The sequence below is a fragment of the Leopardus geoffroyi genome, chromosome C1 (assembly GCF_018350155.1).
Source record: "Leopardus geoffroyi isolate Oge1 chromosome C1, O.geoffroyi_Oge1_pat1.0, whole genome shotgun sequence".
Taxonomy (NCBI): domain Eukaryota; kingdom Metazoa; phylum Chordata; class Mammalia; order Carnivora; family Felidae; genus Leopardus; species Leopardus geoffroyi.
This window is the reverse complement of record NC_059328.1, coordinates 100,163,365-100,183,121: the sequence shown is the minus strand read 5'-3', so window position 1 is coordinate 100,183,121 and position 19,757 is coordinate 100,163,365. Positions and strand designations below refer to the sequence as shown.

General features: G+C 43.8%; 1 protein-coding gene, 1 long non-coding RNA gene and 1 other non-coding gene across 6 annotated transcripts in view; 1 reads left to right on the top strand and 2 right to left on the bottom strand.

The window, feature by feature from the left end:
* The window catches only part of TTF2 (transcription termination factor 2), a 41,592-nt gene extending 35,616 nt beyond the window's left edge, over positions 1-5,976 (bottom strand). For 2 of the 3 annotated variants that reach the window (XM_045478800.1, XM_045478801.1), the window contains exons 1-3: positions 5,881-5,976; positions 5,694-5,796; positions 2,815-2,901 (exon numbers count right to left, since the gene is read on the bottom strand). In XM_045478800.1, coding sequence (XP_045334756.1) covers positions 2,815-2,901; positions 5,694-5,796; positions 5,881-5,908 — 218 coding nt within the window. In that variant the 5' untranslated portion in view covers positions 5,909-5,976. Of the gene's footprint in view, positions 1-2,814; positions 2,902-5,693; positions 5,797-5,880 lie in introns of those variants that run through there. The other variant, XM_045478802.1, reaches the window with a different exon arrangement.
* Positions 5,977-6,059: 83 nt separating this feature from the next.
* LOC123598540 lies at positions 6,060-18,935 on the top strand. Of its 2 annotated transcripts, XR_006712676.1 has the most exons (3): positions 6,064-6,204; positions 15,557-15,766; positions 17,256-18,935. It is a non-coding gene; the product is annotated as an uncharacterized LOC123598540 (long non-coding RNA). The 2 variants fall into 2 exon arrangements; XR_006712675.1 differs by having other exon boundaries at positions 6,060-6,204; positions 15,557-18,935.
* Positions 12,859-12,961, bottom strand: LOC123600149. Its single transcript, XR_006713527.1, has one exon. It is a non-coding gene; the product is annotated as a U6 spliceosomal RNA (small nuclear RNA).
* Positions 18,936-19,757: the final 822 nt, after the last annotated feature.

The following is a 19,757-nucleotide window of genomic DNA, read 5'->3' as shown; positions in this document are numbered from 1 at the left end:
AAAAGGGTATACTACTCTGTAATAAAAACTATTCAACAATGCTGAAAAAAAAATTTTAAAGCATAAATACACCATGCTCATAGATCAGAAAATCAATATTAATGCAGTTCTCTCCAGAATGATCTATACAGATTCAGTGTAATACCAACAAAGTTTTCTAAGGAAATTTAGAAGTTGATACAACTTTTTATATGCAAAGGACCTAGAATAGCTGATCTTGAAAAAGCTGGAACACTCACATGATCTCATCTGAGTGTGTGGGGGTGGGGAAAAGGGCCAACAGACCGGCAAGTTCAAAAATAGACTCAGAACATGGTAGTCACTGATTTTTTTTTTTTTTTTTTTTTTTTTTACAAGTGCCAAGCATTCCCACGGGGGAGGCAAAGTCTTCCAAATGTTGCTGAACCAACCAAATAATACTCATTCAGTAATATAAGGAAAAATAAATGAAATACTCTTATCTCATAAGATACCCAAAATTAATTTGAAGTAGATCACAGACTAAACAGAAAAGCCATTAAGAAAAAAAAAAAAAAATGAAAACAAAAACTATAAAACCTCTAGAAGAAACCACTGGAGAAATTTGTGCAAGGATTTCTAAGAGAGAAACAAAAAGCACAAAGGATGAAAATATGATAAACTGGACCTTTTATGGGGCCCCTGGGTGGCTCAGTCGGTTGAGCATCCGACTTCAGCTCAGGTCATGATCCCAAGGTTTGTGAGTTTGAGCCCTGCATCGGGTTCTCTGCTGACAGATCAGAGCACGGAGCCTGCTTTGGATTCTGTGTCTCCCTCTCTCTCTGCTATTCCCCCATTCATGCTTGGTTTCTTTCTTTCTCTCTCTCAAACATAAACATTAAAAATAAATAAATACATACATACATAAATACCAGACTTTATAAAAATTAAAAACTTCTGCTTTTCCAGAGAGTTAGAAAAATGAAAACCAGAGACTCAGAGAAAATACTCATTATATATGTATTTACCATAGACCTTATACAGGGAATATACAAAGACCTCTTCCAATTCAGTGATAAAAAGACAAAGGGCACAGTTTTTAAAATAGGCAAAAATCCCCCACAGTTACACTTCACTGTTTCATTTCTGTTAACGTTCCTGAAATGACAAATTTTAGAAATGGAGATCAGATTTCTGGTTGCCAGAGGTGAGGTGGAGGGAGTGGGAAGCAGGGCGGGGTAAGGGGCAGTGGGAGGAATGGAGTGGTGATAGAGCTGTTCCGTATCCTGGCTGTGGTAGTGCATACTCATAACCACTCGTGCTAAACTATATAGAACGAAATCTAAACACACACACGTCAGTACAAGGGAAACTATCTTCCCAAATAAGAACAGTGGACTGAGTCAATATCCTAGTTGTCACATTACATACTGTTTATATACACTGTGCAAAATGTTGCCGTTAGGTAAAGTCTACAGAGATCCCTTAGGATCTATTTGTTATAAGCGCATGAGAATCTACAACTACCTCAATAAACTTTTCAATTAAAAAAGTGAGCAAAAGATTTAAACAGACACGTCACCAAAGAAAAATATAGGGATAAGAAACAAACCCAAGAAACTGTGATATTCACAAAATGGAATTCAACTCAGCAATGATGTACAGACCCCGTTTCAGATACTGTTACATAAAAGAAGCCAGACGCTGCAGAATGAACCAAACCAGTGGTGGCACTTAATGGGGTGACAGAAATACTCTGTATTTTGACTGAGGCTTGGTTATAAGGATGGTTATATAAATCTCTCAAGCTGAACTGCTGAACACTTAAAATCTATGCAGACTACTGTATACTGTATCCATAATTCAATTAAGAAAAAACAGAGGCGCCTGGGTGGCTCAGGTCATGGTCTTGCAGCTCGTGAATTCGAGCCCCACAGCGGGCTCTGCAGACAGCACAGAGCCTGCTTCTAACCCTCTCTGTCCCTCTCTCTGCCCCTCCCCTGCCCTCGCATGGTCTCTCTCTCAAAAATAAACATTAAAAAAAAAAAAAAAAAAAAAGAAAAGAAAGAAAAACAGCAGTACAGGCAATATTCAGATATGTAAAAATTGTGAAGATGGAACTTAAATGCCAATGTTGGGTGTGGCGGGGGGGTCGGAGATCGATCTAGAATACATAAATTCTGAACTGCACAGAATATCATATAAAGACCATCACAGCTGGCCCCTGCTTTCCTGGCCAGTCTCACCTTCTGAAATCTCTACTCGAACACATGCTAAACTATTACCAAACCAAATGCTTGCAATTCCTGATTATTTCCTAACTCTGTATGCTAATGCAGGGTTATCGATCTGTTACATATGACCCCTTTCCTGCCTCTAGTGAATTTCTACTTTTTTTTCAATACTCATGACCAATATCACCTGCCACCTATGTAGACTTCCCTGCTCTACATCTGAGTTTTCGTAAAAAAAAAAAAAAAAAAAAAAAAGAAGGGAAACTAACATTTATTGAGTGCTTAACATACTTGACACATTTTGCAACATTACTTTCATTCTATTACTAGGATGGAAAAGTTGACAAGTTACTGCAAGTTAGTGACTGTTGGCAGGCTGATGTTACCAGCTACTTAACAGCTAGAAAGGGAGGAAGGCAGAGCAGTTGATTCTGAAACTAACCAGATTCTCAGACTGACCAGGTGATCAGCAGTGACAGTGACAGCTCAGAAGGCATTCAATACATACAGAAATTCTGTTTGTTAAAAATGATTTCTAAAGAATAGTCTATCCTAGGAAAACACACCTGGCTGTAAATCCGGCGAAGAAACAAAAACTTAGATGTTCATTTTGGACACTTACCTGTATTCTTCCTTGCCCGGCGGTAGCAGCAAACCCTGAAGTGCTACCACACAGTCCTCATGCAATAAACAATGAGAAACAGGAATGCTAGAGGGGGGAAAAAAGGAAATTTTGTTTTAGGGGACATCAGAAATTAACATTCTAAAATTAAGTCCTAACTATGGGTTTCATTATTACTTTTTTTAAATGTTTATTTATTTTTGAGAGAGAGAGCATGTGAGTGGAGAAGGGGCAGAGAGAGAGGGAGACACAGAATCTGAAGCAGGCTCCAGGCTCCGAGCTGTCAGCACAGAGCCTGACATGGGGCTTGAACTCACAAACTGCAATATCATGACCTGAGCCACAGTCAGACGCTTAAGTGATTGAGCCACCCAGGCGCCCCCTAACTACAGGTTTTAAATGTAGGAGTGCACCTATGACCTCCACAGGGTTTGTAGATGCCATACATTTTTACATCTATGTGCCATCCTCTGGGGAAAGGCTCACTCAGCAGCTTTCATATCTTTCCCCACTTCCCCAAAGACAGGACAACAATAAATACATCTTTTTTCCTGATGACTCAAAAGCTTAAAACTATACTGTTGTGCGACCTCTACATTGTGAGAGCGCCCCCCCACCCCGCCCCAGAAACGAGTGAATATCAAAGACTAGCTGTGAACTTCTTCCATCATCCCTTTGTCACAACCTCTTTGCTGTCCCTCAGTGTTGTTCACATGCCTGCTCTAGAAACATGCTCCACTAACCTGCTTCCGCTTAGCCTGGCATAAGTTTTTAACTCTTCTCTTCCAACTTCTTATGAGACAATGTATATATAACATTTGAGGATAAACAATTTTGAGTGTAGACCTAAAATATACTCTCATAGGGCCTGTGGCACTTGTTTCTTCCTTTGTTTTGCTTATATTCTAGTTCCCCAGACATATTCCAAAAGAGATCAAGTTTATCAAATAACTGTCATTACACTGTACTGCTTTGATAGCAGTGCATCTGTATAAATGGCACTCTACAGAAGGGCTTCTTTTTTTTTTTTTAAGACGTTATTTCTAAGTAATCTCTACACCCAGCGTGAGGCTTGAACTCAAATCCGGAAACAAAGATTCTCACGCTCCACCAACTCAGCCAGCCAGGTGCCCCAAGAGTATATTTCTTTTAACATAAAACTGAATCTTACGCTACCATTAATGCTTACTTCCTACAAATCTGAATGTGGTTCCATGTTGCATGAAACTTGAGCTAGGTCTAGAACCTAAGAAACTCAGTAAAGAAATTAGAAATAAATAGTAAATCACAATGATATATTGTTGATAGTATACCCGGCTTGTCCGCCCCCACACCCCCCTTTTCTTTCTTTTTTTTAAATGTTTACTTGAGAGTGAGCAAGCCAGGGAGAGGCAGAGAGGGAAAGAGAGAACCCAGCAATGTCAGCACTGAGCCCAACGAGGGACTCCATCCCACGAACCGTGAGATCATGACCTGAGTGGAAATCAAGAGTTGGACACTCAACCTATTAAGCCACACAGGCGCCCCTGGCCTGTCCCTTCTATCTTAAGATTTAACACTTTTTCTCAGAATCATTTCATATGTAACCAAACTGGATCCCAGTAATTTCTTTCAAATAAAAAGACAACTTATTAGGGAGCCAAGAAAGTATTTTGTCTAAAAGTGTATTTGTCAAATCTGAAAAAGTATACCAATTCCTTCATTTAGTTTCAAAGCCCAACAAAGACACAAATCGTCGAAATCATGTAAGGGAAAACACAGGTTAATACACACATTGAAAAATACTTCATTTTCTAGTATGGATACCCACTTTGTGTCTTATTTCAGAAGGAGAAAATTTATTTTTCTCTACCAAGTTCCGTAGACATCAGGAAAAACGTTTAATGTGATAGTTTAAAAATTCGCATAGGCTGTGGACACTTGGCACTGTGTCAAAACATTAACACTTTATGAGAACAGTATTAACTTTTTGCTTCTACCAGAGTGCTGGTAGTATGTATGCGATGAACCATGGGAATCTACCCCAAAAACTAAGAGCACACTCTACACGCTGTATGTTAGCCAGTGTGACAATAAATTATATTTAAAAAATAACTACCAGGGGCGCCTGGGTGGCGCAGTCGGTTAAGCGTCCGACTTCAGCCAGGTCACGATCTCGCGGTCCGTGAGTTCGAGCCCCGCGTCGGGCTCTGGGCTGATGGCTCAGGGCCTGGAGCCTGTTTCCGATTCTGTGTCTCCCTCTCTCTCTGCCCCTCCCCCGTTCATGCTCTGTCTCTCTCTGTCCCAAAAATAAATAAACGTTGAAAAAAAAAAAAAATAACTACCAGAGTGCTGAATTAGATACTTGATTTCTTTTCCAGCGTCAATCCCTAAAGTAACCTGTTTCTTTGGACTGTCAATCTCACCCCCTTAAACGCACAGAATCCTATTTTAAAAGGGTGCTGATAATCTGACCACCAGAGTGTTTTAACCTCAAACATTTAAAAACAAGTTCGGCCTAAAAGTAGTGCGAAACAGGGACCAATTATTTTCTACTATGTCTGCATGTCCTCACTTAGCAGGGAGAAGCAATGTCCGAGCAGAAGGCCTGACAAGCGCACAGAAACCCAGAGCTGGAAAGGACCAGAAGGTTCCAGATGTAGCTGACCCTCCATTTTACAGGAGGGGGAAACAGAGGCCCAGAGGGTGAGTAAGCTGCCTAGGGCTCAACAGCAAGCAGGTAGAGAGCGTCTCCCCAACACGCGACGCTGCCCGGGGATTATCAACTACTTAAAGGGCCCTGGCTGCACACACCAGGATCCCCACCTCTCCTAGTGCCTGTGGCGCCGGGCAGAGGGGAGCTGGCGGTGACAGGCAGTCGTGCCCAGCTAGAGACTTACTCGGCTGCCAGCACTAAGCTGCAAGAGTTCGCCGGGCACACGTAGAAGCTCTTTCCTTTGTTGGGACCATCGCGGACGCCAGTCTTGAGAAAGCAGACGGTTCCTGAGGAGAGAAGGTTGATAACGATTATGCCGCGCTAGACTGACAGACTCCCGGAGGAGCCCCTAAAAGACGCGGGCCCCTTACCGTGCTCCGAGCACCTAAGCGCTTCCATGACCGCTCCAGTCTCCAATTCCAGAGAGCCGTGCCCCAACGCCTGCTTCCGCCTTTTACTCCGCCCTCCTCTCTCAGGAGCCAATCAGCACCCCGCTTCTGCAGCCTCAACCCCCATAATTCACCGCGCGTGGCCTTCACCCTCCGCCTTCGCGGGAACTCGGCGTTTGAACGGTGGGGCGTGGCTGCAGCTGGCGCGGCTCTTCCAGGTGGGGCTTTCCGCGTTAGGAAGCTTCGATTGGCTGTTGACGGGAGGGGCAAGGGCAAGGCTGAGGCCGGGGAGACTCCAGTTTATAGGTGAGACCTAGAGGCGGTCCTAGAGGGAGCGTGCGTTGCGGCTGCAGAGGGGAGCTCTGCAAGGAAGGCTCCCTTCTCCCGGAGGCCGACGGCGCCTGGAGCTTGGCGGTCGTCTCCGAGACGGGGCCTGGCGCTCGGTCCCTGGGGAGGGTAGGCCCGGAGAAGCTGCTACCGCTGGAGGAGCCTGTGAACCCCAACAGGGTTGGGGCGAAGTGGGGTGCGGGCTACTACTGGGCGCGTCGTGGGGGACGCAGGCGCGAAGACTTCTGCAACACCCCCCCAGTGATCCTTTAAGTGTGCGTGGAGCTTTAGAGTTCGCAGGGTGCTCACACGTAGACGTGTCTCTTGACTCGACCGCCTGGTGAGACGGGCATTATACGGAAGGTCCCGAGGTTCCCAGAAATTTGACTCACCCAAGGTCACAGAATTAGTGAGTGGGTGATCCACCGACAGTGCCCAGGGGGCTGCCCAGCTGCATCCTGTTGTGTACTGAATGTTCTCTAGGGCCTCTTGGTGCAGGAGCCCTGAGTTGTAAGAGTCCAAGTGGGAACAACAGGAGAGAAATAGATTACCTTTGGTGTACTCTGTGTATTTTGTATCGTCAGACTTTTTCTATTAGTATGCTTTTGCAATGTTAAAAAAATATTGGGAGGTGCCTGGGTGGTTCAGTTGGTAAGCCTCCTGACTCTTGATTTTGGCTCAGATCACTATCTCATGGTTGGTGAGATGGAGCTCCGCCTGCGGTCCCTACCCCCCGCCACTCATTGGCGCAGAACCTACTTGGAATCGTTTCCCTCTCCCGCTGCCCCTCCCCTACTTGCGCACGCGCGTGTGCGCTCTCTCTCTCTCTCTCTCTCTCTCTCTCTCTCTCTCTGTGTCTCATAAGAAACTTTTAAAAAATCGAGAATGAAGTTAAGTAAAAGAAAGGGAACTGTATTTGAAATGGTAATCAGATTAGTGAGCAGAAAGGGAGGAATAGAAATCAAGAGATGTATTGCAGTAGAGATGAATTCATATTACAGCTATTGAGGACCATATGCCCAGACATATGGTGTGGCACATGCAACTGTTCTTATGGGACAGTTGAACAGAAACTCTGTAATGTCTAGGAAATCTAGGATATATGATAAATGTAAATGTGGGGGGAGGGCAGAAGCTTCACAGGAAGGGAGACGGACCTGAGGTATCATTTATTAATGAAACAAGTACTTATTAAAAAGCTTTTTGTGTGCCCAGTGTGAACTAGGTGCTTGAGAAAAATAAAACTCATTTTCACGCAAAGTTTGAAACAATTTTTCTAACCACAAGGAGCTTAGTATATGAAGGAGACTGCATTAGCACATATTGAATGGAACACTTAAATAATCAAGTAAAATGATATTCAGTGTCAAGGTGAGTGGAGTCAATAAACTGCGATTAATTTAATCACAGCCAAATTAAAGAGAAGGAGAATATTTCTTCCATAAATTTGGAATATGCCAGATCAAAATGTTTAAGCTCCAGACAGTTGATAATCATATTTATAAGAGTGAGAAAACAGATAAGGTTGTCCTTGGGTGAGAGGTGGCCATAATACTGGCATAAACTGTAATGAATTCTACAATATATACTTTTCAAAATATATACATACATTAGTGCATGTGTATTAACTTTTATTCTTAATTTATACATTTACTTTATATTCTAATTAGCCTGCAGACCCTGGAGAGAATGTGCTTCATCAACCTCTATTTTGAGTAAAGTTTAGAGTTTTAGTTTGTTTTCCTCTAAAGCTCATTTATTCAAAAGGAATGCCTAAGCTAAGTTCTAGGGCTAGGTGGTTTATTTTTTATTTTATTTTATTTTATTTTATTTTATTTTATTTTATTTTATTTTATTTTTATGAATATAATTTATTGTCAAGTTGGCTTACATACAACACCCAGTGCTCATCCCAACAAGTGCCCTTCTCAATGCCCATCACCCGTTTCCCTCTCCCCCACCCCCCCACCCACCCTTAGTTCTCTGTATTTAAGAGTTTCTTGTGGTTTGCTTCCTTCCCTCTCTGTAACTATTTTTCCCCCTTTCCTTCCCTCCTGGTCTTCTGTTAAGTTTCTCAAGATCCACATATGAGTGAAAATATATAATATCTGTCTTTCTGTGAGTGACTTATTTCACTTAGCATAATACTCTCCAGTTCCATCCACGTTTCTGCAAATGGCAGAATTTCATTCTTTCTCATTGCCAAGTAGTATTCCATTGTATATACAAACCACATCTTTATCCATTTGCCAGTTGATGGGCATTTAGGCTCTTTCCATAATTTGGCTATTGTTGAAAGTGCTGCTATAAACAATGGGGTACACTTGCCCCTATGCATCAGCACTCCTGTATCCTTTAGACAAATTCTTAGTAGTGCTATCGCTGGGTCGTAGGGTAGTTCTATTTTTAATTTTTTGAGGAGCCTCCACACTTTTTAGGAGTGGCAGCACCAGTTTGCATTCCCACCAGCAGTGCAAGAGGGTTCCCGTTTCTCCACATCCTCGCCAGCATCTTTTGTTAATTTTAGCCACTCTTACCTGTGTGAGGTGGTATCTCAGTGTGGCTTTGATTTGTATTTCCCTGATGATGAGTGACATTGAGCATCTTTTCATGTGTCTGTTGGCCACATGGATGTTTTCTTTGGAAAAATGTCTATTCACGTCTTCTGTAGGGCTAGATGATTTAAACTCACACGTTAATGATCCAGTAAATTCTTTCCCTATAGGGCTGGTCAGATGCAAAATGTATGATGGAATTGTTCTAAAATCAAATTGTGGTAATGACTGCGTAACTGTATACGTTTACCAAGGCTCGGACAACTATGTATTAGGGAATTCTACGGTATCTAAGTTATCCCTCAATAAAGCTGTTTAAAAGCAAACAAAAAACTTAATTTCTAAGCAATGCCAAAACATCCGCCTGGCAAATAAAAGCTAGGATCATCTCGACATTTTGACATCCTAGGGAAATATAATGGGTGATGGAGTTAAATAGTAGAAACTCTTAAGTTTCGGATGGTGTGGATCCTTAGGCAGACTGGTTCGCTGGCCTATGCCATAACATCCCTTTGATGCAAACACTTATTTGAATTCTTGGGAAAATGAAAGAATTCTCTTTTCTCTGGTCACCATTGTGCCAGCTGGCATGTGCTAAACCTGTCAGTTACCTGTAAGATACTGGCAGAGAGAGGATCAGCTAGACCAGTCACCTCTTGACATCCTTGCCACTGTCTGTATTTTTTTTAAAAAAATAATCGGTGATTCTAAGTTATTTGTAAAATTCCAGCTTCTGTGCAGACTTTGGCTTCACTCATTTTAATAATTAAATTGTTCAAATGTGTTTTTCGAGTCGGCTGATAATTCTAAGAAACGTAGTTTGTTTTCTGAACTTGTATCTTTCTGGGTTTTTGCTTATTTCTTTGGGGTGGGGTGGGGAGAGGTAACTACTTTAAAACGTCAGATAAAGGATTTGTGCCCATGAAGCACATGGTCACGGGAGGAAACCCTCACTGTCACTGCAGAAGGGTGTTCGGAGATCAGTGATTTTACATGCATTTTCACACTTGGTTCTCACACCTACCTTGGCAGTGAGTGTTCTTTTATCCCCATTTTAAAGAGTAGGACACCAACGTTCAGGGTAGTTAGGAACTTACCCCAAGGTCATGCTCCTAACCACTGTCTTACAGAGCCTGTGCTTGAACTTTGGGACCAGATAGGGCCAGTAGATTACTCTTGTTTTGGCTCAAAGTCACAAAGTTGACACCAGGCAGATCAGGGGCTGGAAGCGATTTTTTGAGATTCCCAGTCCAGTTCTTGCCACTACCGTATTTTTATGAGGTATAGATTATTCAGTGATTCATTCAGGGATTTAACCTACGCATAGCCAAGCGTTCAGATATTTGTGATATGCCGACAGGGCTTGACAAATTCAAGATTAAAAAAACAAAGCAAGTTGTGCCATCTTATAAATGACCACGAGGTGGCAGCCTACGAACATAAAAACCAAACACAAGTCCCTCCTGCTGTTTCATTTTTTTGTTTGTTTAAGGATATGTAATGGTAATTCAATTTCCTCTCATTTTGTGCCTTTCAAATATATGACCATTTTAACCTTATCCTTTGACATAAGCACAGTCAGAATGATACTGTGCTAAAGATAAATATGGTTTATCATTTAAAAAGCCAGGAGACCTGGGGTGCCTGGGTGGCTCAGTTGGTTAAGCATCCGACTTTGGCTCAGGTCATGATCTCACGGTTCATGAGTTTGAGGCCCATGTCAGGCTCTGTGCTGACAGCTCAGAGCCTGGAGCCTGCTTCAGATTCTGTGTCTCCCTCTCTGTCCCTCCCCTGCTTGTTCTCTCTCTCTCTCTTTCTGTCTCTCAGAAATAAATAAAACATTAAAATTTTTTTTTTTTAGAAAAGCCAAAAGACCTTAGAAATTCTTTTGTTGCACCAATAGTCTTTATTAGGGTCCAAATTTCACTGCTCTTAAAATATTGTCCCCAAACTGGTTCAAGGCGTGCCCTCCTTCATCTACTTCCTTGTTGTGGTTTTTTGGTAAATGTACAATTCAGTACTTTTTTAGTAAACCTATAAAGTTGTTCAGCCATGACCACAATCCAGTTTTAGAACATTTCTGTTACCACCCCCCCCCCCAAATTTCCCTTGAACCTGTGTATAGCAATCCTCACTTACACCCCCAGCCTCAAGCAACAACCGATGTGCTTTCTGTCCATAAATTTCGTCTTTCTGGACATTTCATGTAAATGGAATATGCAACATGTAACAAATTGCCTGTCTTCTGTTCCCTAGCCTAGTGCTTTTGAGTTTCCTCCATGTTGTAGCATGTATCCATATTTCATTCTTTTTATTGCCAAAGAGTATCCTATTGTATTCATTCATCCGTTGATAAACATTTGGGTCGTTTTCCCTTTGGGGTTATTAAGAACAGTGTTGTCATGAACACTAACAAGCCTCTGTGTGGACAAAGTTTTCATTCCTCTCAGGTACATACCTGTGAGTGGAATTTCTGGTTGTGTATTAAGTTTATGTTTAAGTCTTTAAGAAATGGCCCAACTGTTTCCCAAAGTGGCTATGCCATCTTATTTTCTTACGGGCAGTGTATAAAGGGCCCAACTTCTGCACATCCTCACCAACACTTGTTACTGTCTGCCTTTTTTATGGTACTGGTTCTCGTTGTGGTGAAGTGGTGTCTCCTCTGTGTTTTAATTTGCATTTCCTGATGACTCAACAGTTGAGCTCCTTTGCATGTGGTTGCTAACCATCATCTTCCGCTTTTTCAATGGTTTTGCAAGGCTTTTTCTTTTAAAGATCTGTATGGAACTTAAACTAAAACCTAAGTAAAAATGACATCAATTGTTATAAATCCAAGGACATCAAAGAAATAGTTCTGGTTTGTGATCATGGTAAGTAACACAATGGTATATACTTTTTTTTAATGTTTATTTATTTTTGAGAGAGACAGAACACAAGCAGGAAGGGGCAGAGAAAGAGGGAGACACAGAATCCCAAGCAGGCTCCAGGCTCCGAGCTGTCAGCGCAGAGCCCGACACGGGGCTTGAACCCACAAACTGTGAGATGACGACCTGAGCCAAAGTCGGTCGCCCAACTGACTGAGCCACCCAGGCGCCCCAGCACAATTGTATATACACTATGATCATGGTCATGTGAAAAATACTTTTTAACTACAACAGACTGTTAACTTTTAAGAGTACATATCGTGTGGTTCCATTCCTATGGCTCTGAGAGGCTGGGTTGGGAGATGGGTCAGATTTTTATTTTTATTTTCTACAACTCTCATGTGTTACTCTTATTATTTAAAAAAAAAAAAAATCCCTGGGTGGGTCAGTGGGTTGGTTGAGCGTCCAACTTCAGCTCAGGTCATGATCTCACAGTTCGTGAGTTCGAGCCCCATATCCGGCTCTGTGCTGACAGCTCAGACCCTGGAACCTGCTTCAGATTCTGTCTCCCTCTCTCTCTCTACCCCTTCCTCTCTCTCTCTCTCTCTCTCTCTCTCTCTCAAGAATCAATAAACATTAAAGGAAAAAAAAAAGAACTCATCCACCTTTTAAAAACATGAATTGGATTCTGTTGTTCTTTGCTTAAAAATGCTTCTGTTGGCTTTCCATTGAATTTAGAAAAAAGCTGAAACCCTCATCCTGGCTCATGGGGGCCCCATGTGACTTTGGCCCTGTCCACTTCTCTTTCTCACCTTCTGCCATTCTCCTCCTCGCCTTCTGCCTTCCAGCTGTCCTGACCTGCGCTCCTTGCCTCCCGTGCCTGGCTTTGTCTTACCTTAAGGCCATTGTTCGGTTGTTCTTTTCTCTTTTCTTTTCTTTTCTTTTCTTTTCTTTTCTTTTCTTTTTTCCCCTTTCCTTTCCTTTCCTTTCCTTCCTTTCCTTTCCTTTCCTTTCCTTTCTTTTCCCACACTCAAAGAAGATTAATGTTAATATGCCAATCAGGGATAATTTTTCCATGAGCAAGATTGCCTGGCCTTATGTTCCATATTTCGACAGAGCTAGACAGTTAACCAGTGGCCATAGCCCATGCTGAAGGGGAAAGGGTTTGATAACCCTCTGCCCATGCTCCCGTGTGGCTGGTTCTGAGTGGAACCAAAAATATGGAACACCTTGAGAATTTGTCATCCTTGCACAGGGGCTGTGCTAATCCTCTGCGTATCGTTGCAATTTTAGTATACGTGCTGCTGAAGCAAGCACTATGTTGTTTGTACTTTCAGCCTGACATGTTTCTTTAGATCTTTTTTTTTAACTTTTTTTTTTTTTTTAATTTTTTTTTTTTTTTCAACGTTTATTTATTTTTGGGACAGAGAGAGACAGAGCATGAACGGGGGAGGGGCAGAGAGAGAGGGAGACACAGAATCGGAAACAGGCTCCAGGCTCTGAGCCATCAGCCCAGAGCCCGACGCGGGGCTCGAACTCACGGACCGCGAGATCGTGACCTGGCTGAAGTCGGACGCTTAACCGACTGCGCCACCCAGGCGCCCCTTAACTTTTTTTTTTTAATGTTCATTCATTTTTGAGAGAGAGAGAACACGCGCGCACGAGTGGGGGAGGGGCAGAGAGAGAGGGAGACACAGAATCCGAAGCAGGCTCCAGGCTCTGAGCTGTCAGCACAGAGCCTGATGTGGGGCTCGAACTCATGAACCGTGAGATCATGACCTGAGCCGAAGTCGGACGCTTAACCGACTGAGTCACCCAGGTGCCCTTTCCCTAGTTCTTTAAAAGCCTAGCCCCTAGGTCTTCAGGTCTCATCTGAAGTATCACCTCAGTGAGACTTTCCATGACTACTTAATCTAAAGAGGTCCTTCCTTGCTACTCCCTGCCTCCGCTCCCTGTTTGCTTTCTGCATAACATGTAGTTTGCATGGTCTGTTTATTTGTTGATTGTGTCCTCCGCATAGATTATATATGTAGGTGCCAAGAGAGACCACTTCTGTTTTGCTCACCATGCTGCGTAGATACTCAGTAAATATCTAGTAAGTGAAATGAACTAAACCATAGAGCGGAAGGGACTAAAGTCACCAACTGTGCCCGCCCAATCCCCTCCACTTCATCCCTAATGGATTCAGCATGAGGACTTCAAGTCACAGCAAATTCTCTGTTAGGGTATCTCAAATTGCCAGTTAATTCTAATGTCTGTTGAGGAGAAATATGTCTTTCTGTCTGAAACTTCCACTTATTTGTAATCTGGAGTGACACATAATACACTTAATTCTTTTCAGTGTCACTTTCAAATATTTGAATATGGCTGTCTCATCCTCCCCACATCCTCAGAGAGCCTGCTCCACCGGCTGTGATCATTTCCCTCCCCTCCGGGACCCCTCACCAGCACTTTTCCATGGACGTTTGCTTAATCTGAGGCCTCTCAAACAGAATTCGGCATGAAGAATCCTGTGGGATAATTATCTCCTTTATTTGGGATACGACCATATATACATGCAATATAAGGCAACACAAAATTTCTCTCTGCTTTCTAACAAATATGTCACGCTAGTTATTCACATCAAGTGTGCAATCAACCAGAACCACTGCTTTCGTTTTTCACGCATGAACTCGCGTCTCCCCTACCCGGTACACCTAATTGCTTGAGTTTAAACTCTGGATTCCAGCTTTCATCCTGCTAGTTTGGATCCATCTTTCTCACCTGTCTAGATCTCTTTGAATCTTGTTCCTGTCAGCTGACCTATTAGTGCTACCTCCTGTCTGTGTGTCAGCCGACCACTTGACAAGCCCGCTCCCCTGGATTCCATTTCAGTTGCCACGAGAAGTGCTAAACCGGGCAGAGCACTTGGGTATCATGTGCCCAAGGCACATGGGCCGGCCGCGGCATCATGATTTGGGTATGGTTATTCGGTCAGGCACAGAGTCCCTGAAATGAAACGTTGCCCTTTCTTGCCTCGATGCCTCCCTGCAGCTCGTGCATACTCTGTCCCTGTCCCGATTTACCAGTCCACACAGCAGAGCAGACGAGAAAGTGAGGTTAATCTGGGTGATTTTTTTTCTTGGTGAGCAGCACAGGAAGCGGCCCAGAAGCTGCAGGGGGATGTGGTTCCTCGGGACAAGAGGCCCCTGTCTCACACCAGACTAATGATTCACTCAGTGACAGTCACACAGTCCCCTGTCTTTGCCTGACACCCGTCTGTCACTTCTCACTTCTTATCTAATCCTCCACCTCCCTCCGGGTCCTCTCTCCGGCTTCACGTGCATCGGGATGAAGGCGGGCCGGTGCGAGTTGAGGGATTTGCTCCAGCCGGACAATGAGAAGAAGGAGAGTTCATAACTCTTTTGAGGGAGAGCCGAGGCGGCCTTCCTGGGTAGCCCAGAGCATCCCCTTCAAAAGACGGAGCTCTTCTGAGCTCTTCACGTCCCCTTTAGAGCTTTCCCCCCTTTCCTGGACGACTTCCACCTTCACTCGAAGCAGAAGTCTTCCATAGAGCAGACACAGCCTCCCCTCTGCAGTAGCCCGGGGGGCCCAGTGAGGCCTGGCCCCAGTACTGCAGAGCTTAGCGCCCCTCCTGCCATCCGGAAGTTTCTTCCGGGAAGCAGGCAGCCTCCTTCTGTCTCCCAGTCCGTGGGTTCCTTCAGAACCTACTGGTGCCTGGTGCTTCGGATGGGACCGACCCACCTAAGCCCCAGAGAAGAGCTTGAGTGGGGCAGGGGCTTCTAGGTTCGTCTTTCTGTGGGACCTTGGCTTTTATTTCTGCTTTCTCACTTTTATGCTAATTGCCTCATTCTTCTCTCCCCTTCCTCTTTCTCTCTTCCTGCTCCCGCTACCCCTCCTGCCAACCCTCAGGGTCTTCGTCTTCAGTCCTGGAGCTGGGAGACAGCATTAAGGACTGGCTGTGCAGGAGGACTCACCCGGGTTCTTTGCCTGCCTGCCCGGAGCTCTGCGTGCACGTTGAAGTCGTCCCTCTCCATCCTCACACTTTTCTCGAGGTGACATAATTCCTGCCACTTTCGTCATTGCCTAAGTCTGACAGAACAGCTGGAGCAGGGCTAGGTGGTAGGTGGGGACATTCTGTTCGCATGAGTGATTTTGTTTTTAAGCCGTACACCCTACCCAAGAGTGTGCATGTACAATAAAACATACCAGATAACTTACCGCACCTGAAGCATGTTAACAGGCATGACGGACACAGGTATGGAGCAAAGCACCGTCCAGTGCATTAATTACACTGTCAATTTCTTCTATGGACTGAACTGTGTCTCCCCGAATTCATATGACGAAGCTCAGTTTCCCAGTGTGATGGTATGTGGGGGAGGGGCCCCTGGGAGATAATTAGGTTTAGGTAAGGTCGTGAGGCTGAGGCCCTCATGAAGGGATTAGTGCCCTTATTAGAGATACCAGAGAGACTCTTCTTCTGTGTGTGTGTGTTTCTCTCTCTCTCTCTTTCTCTCTCTCTGTCACATGAGGACATAGAGAGACGTTGGCAGTCTACAAGCTGGGAAGAGGGTGCTTGCCAGTTGGCTGGCATCTTGATCTGGGACTTTTAGTCTCCAGAACCGTGAGAAACTAAAGTTCTGTTGTGTAAGCCACCCAGTCTATGGCATTTTGTTACGGCAGCTCGAGCTGACTAAAACAAATTCCCAAGCTAAGTATTTGCTATCTACCGTAACATTTGTTTTCCAGATGTGCCATTTGCACTCAAATCTGCATGCAAATTGAATTAGCTAATTAATACAGGTATACACTACCTCAGGATAGGAGTCTCTAGTGACTCCCTTCCCCATTAATTCCCATATATTTATATATCTTCACTTGGAACTCCTGGATTAAACTCAGTTAAGCTTAAACTCCCTTGTCTCTTCATTTAACTGTAAAGCACTCAGACAATTTTGTCCGAATGTTCCTCTGTCCACATTTGCCTTGATATCCTCTTTCCTGAAACTTCATACTTATCCTTCCCAAAATTAGGCTCATGGGCGGTGGACCCAAACAATGATCCCATTTTGTAGCAAAGCCCATGCTTGGACCTCATGTCTATACCCTGTTCTTTCCACGATCATGTTAAGAATTTAGAAGGCGAAATGCAGGTATCTGGTTTCCTTTTCCGGAGCAGAGACGATTAAAATGTCCAGCCTGTCGCTGATGCCCAACACTTATGAGTTCTGTCTCCTTTACGCGCCTATCTCATTTAACCCTCACAACAGACTCTGTGGAGTAGTGAGGATCCCCTCCCTGGAGGGACAAGGGCAGTGAGACAAAGAAAGATTAACTGGCAAAGATGACAGCCAGCGAAGGATGTCAGGGTTTCCCCGCAGGCAGTCTGAATCCAGAGGTTACCTTCCTGACTACTAAGAAACCAGATGTATTCGTTGGGTGTCCCACCAAAAAGGAGCAAGGGGTCAAAGTGGAGAGCCCTAAGAGGGAGTATTTGGCAGCCTCAATTTTATCTTGCTGCGGCTTTCTTCTCACAGGGGCTCACGTGTTGGCTCTTTTGTGTGAAAGGATTACTAAATATCATAGTTGCCATTTAGCTTTCTGTTGCCAGGTTGGGACGGCTCCTGGTTTACTGCTTCTGAGCGACCCAAACTGAATACTACCCTGGATACCTTCCCTCGAAGAAGAAAAGTTTTGAGCAAGGAATTTGGACTGGAAACTTAGACTTTAGAATTTAGTACGTGTGTGTTCGGACCTGACGTTAGGTCCTAATACTGATCGGGTTTTTTCGCACAGCATCCCGATTTGTCAGTTCTGGGACTAGGAGGTATTTGGCCCACGTGTAGGAGTAAAGGCCATCCTGACATCAGCACCATTTTATTGGGGGGTGGGGAGGGTCATATCTTGGGTATTGAGAACAGAAGATCCTCAAACAATTCTTAGCCGCCAGCAGGGTGGTACTCAGCTGCCGTGAGATTATTAAACAGTACGAAGATTCCCTACAGACAGACTCAAGAACTGGTAGCATTTGCCTTCAGTCGTGGGAGACCATAACAAAAACACGCTCTCATGTGTTTATTTGGGCAGCATCCTGTGGTAGCACAGAGTAGCCATGCAATCAACACACATGGGATTAAATGGACATCTGTGGGAACCAGGGCAAAGAGTGCCAAGGGGTCCCCTGTCCCCTGTCTAAATTTAGTCTCCCCTTTTTAGAGCAAACCGGATCCTAACATGTGACAAAGCAAACATCTGGCATTAGTTTTTCTGTCCCAGTGGTTCTCCTGTTCTACCTTGTGTGTGCAGCTCTTTGCTCAGAATGAGATGGTGGCATCTTTATAAGCAGAGGAAGCACAGTGTGATAGAAAGGGTGTTGCTTTTGGAGTTCATGCATCTGGGCTCAAGGGCCAGCTCCTTTTGATACTTAAAGCATGATACTTAACTGCTTTCTCCTGGTTTATGGTCAGATCTCAGCTTCACAAGTTTGTTGTAAAGCTCTGGTGCTCCTAACCCATGATGGCGGCTCAACATAGTGAACATCAGCTCCCTTCTCCTTTCCTCCTAGAGGGAATGGATGATATCACTTATTTCTGCATTCCTAACTCCCAGCATATGTCTTGGCACACGCGGAATATCTGGAAATGTTTGTGGAACAAATAAAATCTTATTTCCCAGTGTATTAAAATCCCTCCCTCTGTGTTGGTCATCTAGTTGGTTCTCAAACACTTAAAAAATTTTTTTTCTGGGGCACGTGGGTGGCTCAGTCAGTTAAGCTTCTGACTCTGGCCCAGGTCATGATCTCGTGGTTCATGAGTTCGAGCCCTGTGTTGGGCTCTGTGCTGACAGCTCGGAGCCTGGAGCCTGCTTCAGATTCTATGTCTCATTCTCTCTCTGCCCTCCCTGCCCCACCCCCCCAGCCAACTTGTGCTGTCTCTCTCTGTCTCTCAAAAATGAATAAAGGTTAAAAAAAATTTTAACTTAGGTGTAAGTTATTTACATACAGTTATTTCAGTTATATACTACTATATATATTTATTAAGTTATATATTAGATTATTTACATAAATTGCTAGATCTTAAGAAAGCTTAGTAAATTTTTACGTAGGTATACATACACCCATGAAACCATCACCTAGATAAAGATAAAAAACATTTCAGTTGCCCCAGAAGGTTCTTCCTGCTACTTCCCAGTCAATACTCCCCCTGCCAGAGGAAATGATTATGGTGACTTCTGTCCTCATAGATTCGTTTTGCCGGTTCTTGGATTTCAAATAAATGGATCTTATAGTGCATACCCTTTTGTGCCTGTGATATTCATCCATGCCATCACGTATGCAGCAGTTTGTTCATTTTTATTATGTGTAGTATTCCACAATATATATAAACTATGCGTCCGTTCACCTACTGATGGACAGTGGGGTTGTTCCTAGTTTTTAGCAATGATGGATAAAGCTGTATTTTCGTTTATGTCTTTTGGTGGATAGAGCTATTCCTTTCTCTCGGGTAAACGCAAGGAGTGGAGTTGCTTATCAAAAACTACCAAACTATTTTACAAAATAGTTGAACACACTTACACTGCCACCAGCACCGTATTAAGTTCTGGTAACTTTAAATTCTTACCTGCATTTGATATTTGGTATTGTCTTTAACATTTTAATCATCCGGGTATCTCATGGTTGTTTTAATTTGTAGATTTCTGATGAGTGATGATGTTGAGCGTCTTTTCAGATGCTGTGGCCACGGGGCTGCATTATTCAGATCTCACTTTAAGGGAACCTTCTGCAGGGAACATAGCTGACTGACAGCTTCCAGCAGCTAGATCATCATATCTGTCATGATGCTCACACTGAGGCCACATTTTCCCAGGAAATTTTCTGTTTCCAGTCAAAGACTAAGCAGGGCAGAGATACTAGACTTAGACCATTTCTGCCCAGTGGAGCCCTTCTCCAATAGCCAATCTTTGTTTAAGAGACTCCCATCAGCTTGGCCCAGATTACCTCAAAACTGCAGTGTCTAAAGTTCTTCCTATATCATCCGCCTTCCTTCCCTGATCCTTTTATAGATGTCAAACCTGCACCACAGTCCAGGGCTCTCCCCACTTTCTCCTGCCCCAC